Source organism: Manacus candei, unplaced genomic scaffold, assembly GCF_025592945.1.
Source record: "Manacus candei isolate 608988 ecotype Guabito, Panama unplaced genomic scaffold, ASM2559294v1 h1tg000043l, whole genome shotgun sequence".
NCBI lineage: Eukaryota > Metazoa > Chordata > Aves > Passeriformes > Pipridae > Manacus > Manacus candei.
The window spans coordinates 10010031-10023448 of NW_026138091.1; the positions used below are offsets into that span (position 1 = coordinate 10010031).

A 13418-nucleotide genomic window follows, 5' to 3' on the forward strand; every position below is an offset into this window, starting at 1 on the left:
GGCAAAAGTCTACAAATGCAGTTCTTAGAGCAGACCTACAGAAGCACCAAATCACCATAAAACTAATGAAATATCTTTGCTTTCTACCAAGCACATTTATGGCACACAAACAGCCATGCAGATAAGTATCAGTACACTTAGGAAAGCTGGGTGTTTGTTTACAGTTACATGCAGAACAGTAGATTATTTTTAAGTCATCTTTTTCTTTGATCTTACGAAGCACCTTCTTCAACAGCTGGACTAACTCTGTTTACAATACAATTAAAATACTTACAAGGAGAATGAAAGCTACTACAGAAAAATGGGATTTGCGTAGTCCTAATATAAAAATCTAAACAGAAAAAAATATTGAATTCATCCGTGATAAAATCTACCTTTCTAGGAATGTAACCATATTTTACTGATAACAGCATATTGATCACAGGACATATTAATGAAACAATACTAAACATGATGAACTCATTGTCATCGAGTATTGTATTTTCATTTTCTAGCCTTTTACATTTTTACTATGATACCATACGCATTGACTAACATAACACCTTTCTAATAAATAACTTCATGTTATATAAACAGAGAAGCACATGGCATTAAACAAAATAACAAGTTCAGCAAAGTTGGAAGGAAATACAGTCATTTGAAGCATTTAAAAAAAAACAAACAAACACACCAAAACATACAAAACCCCCCTCACTTACCTAAAGTATTCCAAGTTGTATGGGAGTTAGGGCCCCATATATTCTTCAAATCCAATTAAACAAAATAATTCACTACAGGGAGCAGCCCTTGCACATAACTGTGTTCAGAAAAAATATTTTCACTGAAAAAAATATAAAAAATTGTATTTCTATACCTCAGAGTTACAAAAATGACCTTGGAAGAACAAGCAAAATGTACACCAGTGCTGCAGTGCCTGACTAGGTCCTGCAGAGTACTTGAAGACACATTTTTCAGGTGTGTGAAACACCCTTTAGATATTCATCTGGATCCCATGAATGCTGCATGCCCACAGCTGAAGAATTTGCTTTTCAGGTACCACAGAATCTATTAGTTTTGCTGTAAAATTTGGTATTTTACTGTTGCTAGGCACCTGGCATCTAGAGCTTTATCCTCTTACCCTTTTACCTGCATACACCTTTCTTTTCCCTCTAATTTTCTTACAATTAGGAATTCATTTGATTATAGTAAATATGCCACGTGCAGTCAATGGGTACAGACATGGAGGGGACAAGGAGAAGAAGCTGAATTATAGCCTGTAGTCAAAAGATTGAGAAGATGATGATTAGCAGAGAATGAGAGACAGGAGACTTGTGAGCTACACGGACAGGGTAAACAGTATTGCAACAGTGAATCCCACTCAGCCTACCACCAAAGGAAATGATTTCTCAACTGGCCCACGTGGGTAACACCATGGAAGGCAAGACAGTGGAGAAATGATGCCCAGAAAGCACTCTCAAAACTCCTTTAGAGATAACTAATATCGCGATTAGTCAATTACCACATTGAAAAATGAGTCAGAATTATGTGTATATTGATATAACAGATTGATACTGCCATGGAATTTATTCCCATTTCTCACAGAGCACAAGGCTCTACTGTGAAGAATATCCTCTAGAAACAAATTACGGTTGCATATCCATACTTACATGAAGCAATTCCTGATTTTTTCACTTATTTGCTGTGCAACTGTAGCATTATATGAACACGTACTGTTAGAAATTTTAATTTTCCCAGGTTTTCACAGATGGTATTGGGGGTGAAAAGTGTCCAAGAAACAGCTCTGTAATCTACAGTGTTTCAAAGCTATATTATCGCCCCAAAAGTACAGAGGACATCTGTAAATTCTGTAACATGGCACTGTTTACCTGGTCAATGCCTGGATTCTGTATCATTTTGTCAAGGTCACTAGAAGATGGATACTCCTGAGCAAAATAACCATGTAAGGGAAGAACTGTTCCTAAGCTTATTCCCACAAGTTTTCTTCTAATATATATATATACATAGTTTTTAAAAAGCAAACAAACCCATACACATAGTTTTACATCTGTCCTACACCATAATAATTATTAACATACTCAAAACATGCTAGATTTATCCCCAAAGCCAACTACTTTCATTTAGCTTAACTAAGCCCCTGTCATGTATCCCAAACAACAAGTTACCCCAACTCATTACATCCCAGTAATTCATGCTGTTATAGCACTTGAAAGAACTTTAACAGAGCTACTCAAAGTTAGTCATGTGATTCGGTGATTTACAGAGCTGAGAATCTCTGCACATGGTTTATCATGGAAGCATAGCAACCTTTGGACTGGGAGGCAGAAACCAACCAGCAGACGTCACAGCACGTAACAGTGGAGAAACGCGCAGCAGTAAGTGTGGCCCATGGAAACTTCAGCAACCAACCACATGAAAAGACCACTGAACTCTGAGAGAGAATGACCACCTTACTTTACAGAAATTTTTATGTATTTTAGGCAGCTATGGATTGACAAGTAACACCGTAAATTATTCTGAAATACTCATAATCTGAACAGTTGCTCCTCCCACATCAACAGAAAATAGTATGAACACAGTTGACTCTTACAGGCAAGCATGCTCCAGTGCATGATTCAACAGAACTCCAGTTATCATAATAGTACATGATCCCTCCCACAGCAAGGTCTTGCTATAGTTCGTCTGGAGTTAAAATAAATGCATGTGCATTCAGTTTAAAGACAGGAAAACAAAAAGTAGAGTATTCAGTTTCACTACCTTATGTCCAAAAACGAAATTCAGGTCTGCTTAAGACTTGAACTTGTTGCTCCAAGGAGACTGTATTTGATATGTGATACGTAGCTCACTAATCTAGTACCTCAGGCAAAGCCTAAGCTCACTATTCTGGGTACCATCTTGCTGTTTTATTATCCTTCCTTAAGATAAGCTTCTTTCTTTCAACCGTTTCAACATTTCTCTGCTTAGGTATCCCAAGTATATTTATTCCCTAAGGAATAAAGATTGCTCTTCTCATCCATGCTATATTTTCTGCTTCTCAACATTGTAGAGGGCAAACAAGCTTATGAAAAGTTTTATTTTCCTCATTTATTTCTAATTTATATTCATTTTCAAATATTTAAGATATGACATAGAAGCATGAAGAGACACAAACCCTGCATTATAGAGCTTACAGTCTCACACCTCTCTGTGAGATAGATAAACAAACATCAGCACACCCACTTTATGAATAAAAAGATGGCAAATGATTTAACTAAGGTCAATGAAAAAATATATATCAGACTCATAACCAGAAACAATATCATGTGATGTGATCTCTGGCCTATACCAATCCCCTCTATGGACTATATCTTCTATTAATGTGGACTAGTACTACAGTCACTCCAAGCAGTCCCATTTAAGCTGCAAAACACCACTCCAACACTCTGAACAAGCATTTTAAAACAAAACACAGCAAAACAAAACACAACACCGCCACAAAGAACTCCTTCTTATAATCCTATATACTTAGTTTTCAGTTCTCCAATTCACAGAACATAACACTATCCTGTTTTACTTTTCAAACAGTGCTTCCTCAGCTATTGATTAAAGAGCAATTTTAAAAGACAGTAAATAACATTAGCCTCCTTTTATGGATGGTTTAACTAAGGCTCAAGAAGAAGAAATACGCCTGTCAGAAATGGATTTTAGTGTAATTAAAAAAAAAAAAAACAAAAAAACCCAAAACCAACCAAACAAAAACCAAACAAAACCCCCCAACAACCCCCCCCCCCCGAAAAAAATCAGCTTTACTGTATTTGGATTTCATTCTTATTTGGCATGCACTTACAAAGTAACGGCCTGAACCTCTAGGTACCTCTAGTCTTCATCTGTAGAACTTAACAAATTATATTTCTCTACTTCATTAGTGGGAAAAGTGGGGAAGTGTTTGAGAAATAAAAAAATAAAAAAAAAGGAAAAAAGTATGAAAGTTTTATCTATTGAGATTTAACTGCAAATAAGCAAGGTAATTAAAGCCTACTAGCTCCAGAATAAAATTACACAAACAAACAAAAAAACAAACAGCTTTACTTAGCCCAGGCTTATTCCATTTCACAAAGAAAGAAGCCATACTCTTGCATTCCATATTAATTCTTGATCTTATTGTAATATGTTTACCATTTATTCAAACTTAAAACATTACAATATATTAATAATTTTATGGGATAAATTCATTTACATACTGTTTCAGTGAAAGAAAATGGTCTTAACAAACAGAAGTTTCCACCAATTACGAGAAGATTCAGTACGTCATAGAAGTCACCACACTTATAATGTTGCCAAAAACTTGCTCTATTTAGGTTATTGGTTCTGACATCTGTCTAGATAAGCTTTCAAGTCAAACAATCAGAATTCTGTATTAAAACTGAAGAACAACATTTACCCCTCCCCAAATAAACCAACGTATTTCAGCTTAGAAGCAGCCACTTAAGCCATTTCTAACAAAAAGCTTGCAGAAAATAATCAGGAAAATATGTTAGCGTTTATCACACTAATTTTCACTACATTTTGCAGCAATAAAGACGAGTTTACCCTCTGAAGGAAAAGCTGAGAAACTTTGATAAAGGCCAAACTCATTTACACAGTAAACTAGTATGGCAACATAACTGTAAGAAACAGCAATTTTAAGGTAGCTATGTTCTCTTTCACCTGCTGCTTGCTCTCCTCAGGTGAGGCCTAATGCAAATGTTGCATTATGTAAGTTCTGTTTCCCTTTAAGCAGATTCCCAGCAACTCTGACAAGACAACATCCATACAAATAAATAACTTCCACTGAGAGACATTCTAAGATTTTAATAACCAGCATGTTTAGTTTCCCTAAATAAAGCTTTACTGCATGAACAGTAATTAATCTTGATTGTATGTTCGCTATATGATTCAGTACAACTAAAACTACCTAAAATACTCACTTCAGACTTAAAGAATGGCCTTAAACATCTGACTGAAACATGCATTACAACTTTTGTCTTCAGGAGGAAAACAGAACATTTTAAGAAGAAATCATAAAAATGTCATCCGTGTTTTTGTTTTCTGTCTTGCCAGTGACTGGAAGATTTGGGACAAAATTAAGTACAACAGATTCCACACATGAAGTCTGTAGCTATGCAAGATGAAAGTCTTCATTATGGCATTATTCAAGGATGGACAAAACCTGTAGGGTCATCTGGTCCCTCTCTCTGCCAGTCCTGGCTCATTACCTGTTGCACATGTATTAGTTCCTGGCCAGGCCAATGCTGAATGACCCATGGTGGGGTTCCCCCTACCTGGCATACTATTGGTACTAGAAGGTATTCAGGTACGTCTTGGGGGGGTTTGTCCTGCTGTGTTTCTGTTCTGAACTTTCTCCTTCAGTTTCATCTCAGCTTACACATTAACACAACCTCTTATTTTACTTAAAATTATCTCCCTTTTAAGTACTTAGACCGGTCAAAACACTTGGAAGATATAATTTCTCCTTCTCAAGCAAAATGTTAATTTAGCCAAGCAAAACATATTTATTCAGTAAATCTTTTTTTTTTTTTTTAATTCAGTCAGTCCCTTCAGTCTTCTTAATATTTTGTTGCTCTTCTCTAAGTTTCTGTTAAGTTGCCCCACCTGTTGCAAAGCCTCTGAAGTAAAACAGTACTCCAAACATAGTTCCATAATCTTGTACAGAAATCCACCTCCCACTTGTTCAATGCCTCTGTGGATGCAACCTAAACTCATTCTGAATTTTACAAAGTCTATATATTATATTGCAAATTGGGGCCTGTCCTTCCTATCAGAAGCATGCACAAATCCCTTTCATATGAAAGGGAGTTGGGTGCACACAACTGACAGGATTATCAGGCCCATGGTATCACTCCTATCCCTTTTTCAGCAATACTGTTTTCCAGGTTATTCCCTCACAATGAATACCTGTTTTGGATTACGGTCCCTCAACTGTTTTAGCTTGCACTTTCCAAACTAAATCTCACTTGTATTTTCTAACAATGCGCCTAATTTCTTTAGATAACCTTTTCTTTTCTGCCCTCACTTGTGTTTAACTCTTCTCACTCTCACTGTCTGCTAATACTGCAAGTGTACTATTCACCTTCTCATAAAGTTAAGCAATGTAGACACTAAATAAGCCTAAAATGGCTAAACTTGTATTACTACGTGCATATGTAAGCACTGATGTTACTCTTTTAGCACCTAAAACTGCTGTGACTCACCAAATCTATTCGTTATACTTTGTTCTATTTTCGTTTACAGTCCTTAACCATTTTTTCATTCACATAACTATCCATATACATAAATAATTTGTTAACAAGAGATTTTGAGATGTATTTTAATTTTAGAAAATATGTAAAATTTTACTATAGCTACAACTTTCTCTTCATTTACTGGGGCCTTGAACCTGCAATCAGATCTGGCAAACAAGCCAGTCCTGTACTTCTCCATACCCACTGATCTGTGTGCAGATGCTGTTGCAGTATCAGATCCTAATTTTAAACACTGAGCAAGAATAACAAAGAAAACTCTCTTAAAGTAATTTCTGCTTGGAAAACTCCAGGCTTATTATTGTTTCCCTGATATTTCTGCCACTATTTTACTAAGAACAGAACCCACTTTATCTAGCTCTTGACTTCATGCTTTTTTTTTTCTCCCCCCTTTATTTTTTTTACAAAATCAGTACTATTATTTAATTTTTTAGGGACATCTTAAAGATCAGATGACTTATACATATCTTCAGATCTTTCAAGAACCTCCTCTATTTGTCATCAGTAACTACTTCATTCATATGGTTCTGATTTTTAACTGCTCAGTTTTTCATCCTACTATATATGGAATTTCAGGAAATTCAGCATAATGCCTTGCCTTAATAATAACTTTATACAACTTCTCATTTATGTACTGACCTCCTTCCTTTCTACTTTACTTCCCCTTACCTCTCCAATATTTAAAACAGCAAATTCTTGTTCACCTGAACTAGTATTAACTAATTTCTGCTGCCTTTGCCAGAAGCTTACAATACACACATACTGCCCACCTTTCAGGAATTCTCTGCAGTACTAAGACTTATACTTACTTTACAGCTAGTCTTTTCATATCATTTATCTTAATGTAGGTAAATACCTTTAAAAACCAAACTAATTTCTAATTCAGTTAGGCATATTCCATTTACACATTTAAGTGTACAAGGTCTCTCCCCAAAAAAAGATGAAGACCTACAACAAAAATAAATGTATCACTTACACTCATATGAAAACCAACAGAATCTTATACTAACACGAGGTCACATCAGCTCAATTCTTTGTAGGACTGTAACCTCATCAACCAGTAACATAAAAAACAAGCTATATTCCATGTTAGCTTTCTTTTTACCTACTGTATGTTTACTAACAAAAACATAAAAGCAGGCCCACATTCCTGATGTTTACATTTATGACCCCACACTAAAATATTTTCATTACCATTATAAAACAATCTTCAGAGAAATATTTGGAAAATGCTTTACTAATTCACCTCAATTGAGATGAAACATCTAATTTGTACTACATCCAATGGAATTACACTCTCTGATGCTGTAAAGACTTATAGAACTACATTAACAAGTACAGTTCTATCAATGGTTATCGGCATTGTGGCTTTTGACTGCTCACTACGAACCACAGTGCATAAATTACTTCACCTGTCAGACAGCTCAAAGCAACACAGGCACAAAGTTTGAATGGTTCAGACTTTCCCTATTATAAACAACTTTTTCCAGTGACAGAAAAGGGAGAGCAGTGCAAGAGAGAAGGGGTAGATAAGATTGGCTACCATGTATTCAACTATCACCAATCATAAAGCCTATCAGAATTACATCAGAAGTTTAAACAATTCTCCTCTTTAATGGAGCCTACCATACATTCCCAAAGACACATAGCAAAATTCCACAACAGTCAAAATGGAAGTTATTTATACAGAAAAAACACACTTCCCAACTGCCTAGAAAAACCCAATGACTGTTTTGCAAAATATTCAGTCTGATCAAGCCAACAGGACTACTGACCTCACACAAATAATTCAACTTTCTCAATTGTTTACATAGTAATTTTAAGCAAAAATGACAGCATTATTAGAGGCAACACAGCAAAATTAGTAAGTGGTCCATGTAGCTTGAGATCTCATCTCAGCAAACACATTATACCAGAAGTTTCACAGAAGGAAGCAACTTTAATGACAAACCATCCCAAATCCAAATCTGCAAATGAATTCATGTAGTGAATTCAGTGCACACCACTGAATCCCTCTGAATTCAACAGGGTCCCATCTGCCAGGTAGATTCCTCACTTTACAGTACAAATGACACACAATTGGATAAAAATCGATATAGAAGTTGATAGGCCTCAATTTGACTTTGTTTGCAAAGTCATTACAGTAGTGAGGCCAAGATTATAGTCATACTTGAGGTTCACGAGGAACACTTTTTTTTTCCAAGGATAATTGCTCAGCAGTTCAAAAACTGCAGTAGAAAATCTAGCCCTGTAAGAAACCTCAGGTTATATTCTTCAACATAGACAAACTAGACCCTTGTAACAAATTTACCATTAAAGTGTTTTTTCTTTCCCTAGAACCAGACACCGTCCCCCTTAAACCTTCTAGGTTAAAGCTAAACAAATGTTAACCTAGCAGAGAGACATGCACATACAATCTTACTACTGCACATGAAAAGAGGTGAACTCAGCTGGGAAACAGTTGACATCCAACTCAGATTATGTGAGAAGCAACAGTGAGCAAAGCAGCAATTCAGAAGAAACCAAACAAAACCAAACAAAAAACAAAACCACCACTAAAAACCAGTCCACCCCAAAACCAACAACCTTGACAGCTTATTTCAGAATGGCCTAAGTAAATCACACAGATTATGGCAAGACATTTTTAAAGATTCCTCATCTTAACCATTTACCAACTTTTTGTCCTAAATTCCAAATAAGGAAAAAGCCCTTTCAATTATTTGTATTTATACATTTTTTCAACCACTGTATTTCAAATAATGTCAATATCAGCATGCCAATAATAAAAATAACATTTTTGTATGTCTGATTCTAACTTAAAAACTAGTATCTTATTAAAATTAATAATTATTAGAAGTCTAAATTAACACTAATTGTGTTAACTGTCCCAGCATATAAAGGTTTTTGAAGTAAGATGAAAACAAAAATGTCAATCTTTTTCTGCAAAAAGTCAGGCTGTTCCAATATTTACGATATATACAGAAATAGAAAGCAAAGGGTAAACAAAACAAAACAAAAAAATCAAAAAGCTATCATTTTGCATATTACATGTAAAATCTAGTCAAGTAACAGACTACATGGTCCAACAGGAAAGCTCAAAAAGGAAATAACTGCTTTCTATGATATGACAAATCTTCAGCAACACTACCTCAATACTATGGGGGGGGAGATTATAAAAGCAACAGGGAAGGACATCCTAAAGCAAGCTTCTCACTTAATTCCTAGGCCTAGGCCTGCTACCAATCATAAAAATTGCTAAAAATATTAACAACAGTAATTTCTTTTCTTAATCTGGATCTTAAAGCAAATCATATGTCATCACAAAAAAAAAAGAAAAATTCAGTAACTACAAATATCTGACTAAGGTTTTTCAGACATCACTGTAACTCAATAACTGCTCCACTGTGCTATGAACTCTACAGCTTCAAGCTGGAAGTCAATCTAGGACAACCAATAGAAAGTGCACCTGTACAATTACTGCATTTCCTAATTCAGAAGGCCCAACTAAGAACAGATAAAGCCTGTCTGTACTCAGCTCACCAAAACAGAAACCCAGAAGTCCATACATCTTTTGTACATATTACACACCTATATTATCATTAATTTCAATGAAAAAATATCATATTTATAATGCAGAAACAGAAAATTACATTCCTTAACCAGTGTTCACAAAACTCCCTTCTAAATGAAATACAGATGTCTACATATACCATCTAAAACACAATCATTTAAAAATCTTTTCCACAAAAAAAATCACCAAAACTTAATAAAAAATAATTTCTTTTTAAAAAGTAATCTAGTAACTGAATAATACCACAAACAGTAATTTAAAATATACAATATGAACTCCACGCTACACTGAAAAATAATCTATATTACAAAAAATAACCTGTATCATTTCAAGGAATGCAATCTTATTTTTAAAACCTGCAAAAATTTATTTTTCAAGTAATAAAAAAATTATTTAGCTCTTTGTACTCTAAAACAAAAAATATATACTGCTAGTAATTGATAACAATATAATTTATCCAAAGCAGTTTACCTTCCTGCAGATGCATTTTCATTCAATGTCTGACCCCACTGAGTAGTAAACAAGTTTACACATACCAACACATTTCAGTGCTCCAAAAATTAACCTAAGTTTCTATAACTATAACAACATGATCTCTTAGTAACAGTCCTTTAGTATCGTCGTTCTAAAACAATCAAAAAAAATGGCTCTGACATATATTGCTTGTATACTTGGGATCCCTTCAAAGTTTAACGCTTGCAGGTATAAAATCAAAATAACTAAGAAACAGAATCACCTTTAATTGATCACTGCACCAGACCAGTAAGAAATTACAAGTTCTTTCTGCTTTATTTTATAGCATTTTTAAAGAGCAGGGATATTTTTATTATTGCACACATTGAAAACCAAATATAACCCCACACTCAAAAATACTACTGGAACAGCTTGATAGCACTCACCGCAAGTAATACTGTTTTAAAGCGAAGGCAGCGTTAGAACAACTTCTGGGAAAGTTAAACTCCTCTACAATTTCTCCCCACTGATTCTTCTCTGATACCTGTCAAAAACAACACACAGGCCGAGATACACAACGTACACGAAAACATGTTGCTGACAGCGAACATCACAAAAAAACACATGCTGCAATGAAGCAAATAGATAAATATATAAAAATAAATAAGCACAAATGTATATGGGATTTAGGATTATGTATTTTATTGACAGTGGGTAGTATTCACCCTTCGGGAATAATCACGCTTCTCACGGGTCTCTTAATGCATTTATTTTTTAATATAAACATTTTTTTTTCTGGGGGGACGGCCGGGAAGGCTGGTATTGTTTTGGGGTTTGTTTGTTTTTGTTTTTACTGCCTGGACAATAACCAATCGGGAGTCCCTCTGTCGCCCCCTTTTAAATCCTAACGCGGTCCGTTAAAAACCCAAAGAAGTTTAAAATAATGCAGGGAAGTGCTTGCGGGGGCGCCCCCTGGGCTGCGGGGCGCGGGGGCGCCGGCCCGGGGGGTTCCCCCCAACACAGATCCACAGACATAGAGAGGCCTTTCTTTTGAGGCCTACATTTCTGTCCCCAGCCTTGAAGCCTAAAGATGGCTATTTGATTACACACCGTCTTGGGTGCCCCTTTTGTTATTTTTCCCCGGGAAAGGCTCGGAGGGCAGCGCCCGGCCCCCCCCGGCTGCGAGGATCGTTCCCTAGCCCATGCTCCGTGCCGATTATCGATGTTAAACATGCCCGCTAATTTTGAGTTGCACTAAAACTGCACTCAGACTCTCTCTCCTCTCTGTCTTTCCCTATGCGAGAGAGAGAGAGACACGCACAGAGCTGCCACCACAGCCGAAAGAAGCCTCCTCTCGCCGCCCGCAGCTCCCTGCTCCCCCCTCTCGTTGCCGCGGGGAGGGGGGCAGGGGCGAGGGGGTCCGGCGGAGGCGGGGGAGGCAGGAGCGGGGTGTGCGCTGTACCCCCGGGTCCCCCTTCATCGCTCCGCCGACAAGGCCGAGCCACCAACCTGCCTGTCTGCTCGCTTCCTCCTTCCACCCCCCACCTTCTATAACCGGCTTTAAATAGGACGGTTCTCGGCCACCCCGGCTCCCCCCGCCACCCCTGGGGGTCAGAGGAGACTTTTGGGAAGAGGTTAGTGGGAGGGAAACCCAAATTAAAACTTCCACTCACCTTCCCAAATCCGCCTAAAGTGGTGACTCTGGTATAGAGAGCGTGAAGATCCAGCTCCTTCCCACCCACCACGGGGATCTTCTTAAAAGGAGACCTGCCAAAGGAGATACACACAAAACACCACAACTTGTCAGCTCTGCCCCCTTTTCTCCCCTCGCTAGGGCTGCCGTGTCCTTCAGGGAAGGGGCTGGAAGTTGGATCTGGTCGGTTTAAAAGCCTCCCCCCCTCCCGTTCCATCTCCCCATTTTCCTCACCCTCTGCTGTGGTGAAACTGCCGCAGCTCGTCCAGGAAAGCGAGTCCCTTTCTCCGCTGGTCTGCGTGGTTTTTACCCGTCGAATTTGCCATTTTTGTAATAAAAAAGGTTCTCGTAAAAAAAAAAATCCAATTTAAAAAAAAAACGGCCGACAACAACAACAATCCCCGGCTCCTCCTTGTCTTTAAGAGACCCAGGTGCCCGTGCTCGGCCGGGGATCAGCCATGGAGAGGGGCTTGTTTAAAAAAAAGTTTAAAAGGAATAAGGGAGCCCCGAGAGTGTGGTAATTGCGAGTCCTGTCTCCACACAACACACGGGCGAAGAGGCAGGGAGGGAGAGGGGCACCTCTCAGTAAATTCCTCCTCCCGCGGCTGCTGCCTCTCTCAGCACCACAAACCCAGCCGATCCAGCCTGCACATGAGACTCAACATGGTGCTGCTGGATCACACAATGAATTGGGTTACTGTTGTGGTGGGGCGGGGGGGGGAGCCGGAGTGAGGTATTGACAGTGTGTGTGTGTTACAGCCGCGGCTCCATGCGATCTCCCTCCCTCGCTCGCTCGCTCCCTCGCTCGCTCCCTTACACACACACACTGTACAGCTACGGCGGCGGCGGCGGTGGCGGCGGCAGCGGGATTCACTTCTCTTCTCGCTCAGACAAAAAGATCTGAGGCCGCCGTGCTTCTGCCTGGACGAGAGCGCGACACAGCGGGCCCCGGAGGCCGCTGGCGGTACTGCAGAAGGCAGCTCCAAAGGCAAAAGCCAGCACAGCCCCAGCAAGCAGTTCCTGGCGGGGAACAATAGGCTCCTCTCGCCGCTAAGGGCTCATCTGCAATGTGCCGCAAACTTCACACAAAGCCGGGCGGAAAGAGGCGAGGGAGAGGGAGAAGAGGGAGGAAAAAAACGGCTACTACCGGCTGTTGTGGGGCGCGGGGCCGGTGCGGGGCCCTCCCGTGCCAGGCTCGCGCCGACCGGCCTCCCTCCGCTGGCTGCCGGCTGGAGGGGGGGGGGGGGGGGGAAGGGAAGGGGGGGCGGGAAAGGTGGATTTGGAAAGCGGGGCCGAATTTTTTAATTGGACTAAACCCAACGCCCTGAGTTCAAGGGGAGAGAAAACAACAACGGAAGGGGGCACTGGTGGATGTAGACTTTCAGAAAACTTTCCGAGTCCCCCGGACCGAGGTGTTTCCAAGGGC

The 13418-nt window shown here is 39.0% G+C and overlaps 1 protein-coding gene across 1 annotated transcript in view; it reads right to left on the bottom strand.

Annotated features, from left to right (window-relative positions):
* ARID2 (AT-rich interaction domain 2) overlaps window positions 1-13218 on the bottom strand; it is a 103399-nt gene extending 90181 nt beyond the window's left edge. The window contains exons 1-3 of the mRNA XM_051795736.1: window positions 12227-13218; window positions 11973-12066; window positions 10746-10843 (exon numbers count right to left, since the gene is read on the bottom strand). Coding sequence (XP_051651696.1) covers window positions 10746-10843; window positions 11973-12066; window positions 12227-12318 — 284 coding nt within the window. The 5' untranslated portion in view covers window positions 12319-13218. The remainder of the gene's footprint in view (window positions 1-10745; window positions 10844-11972; window positions 12067-12226) is intronic.
* Between the last annotated feature and the right edge of the window lie 200 nt (window positions 13219-13418).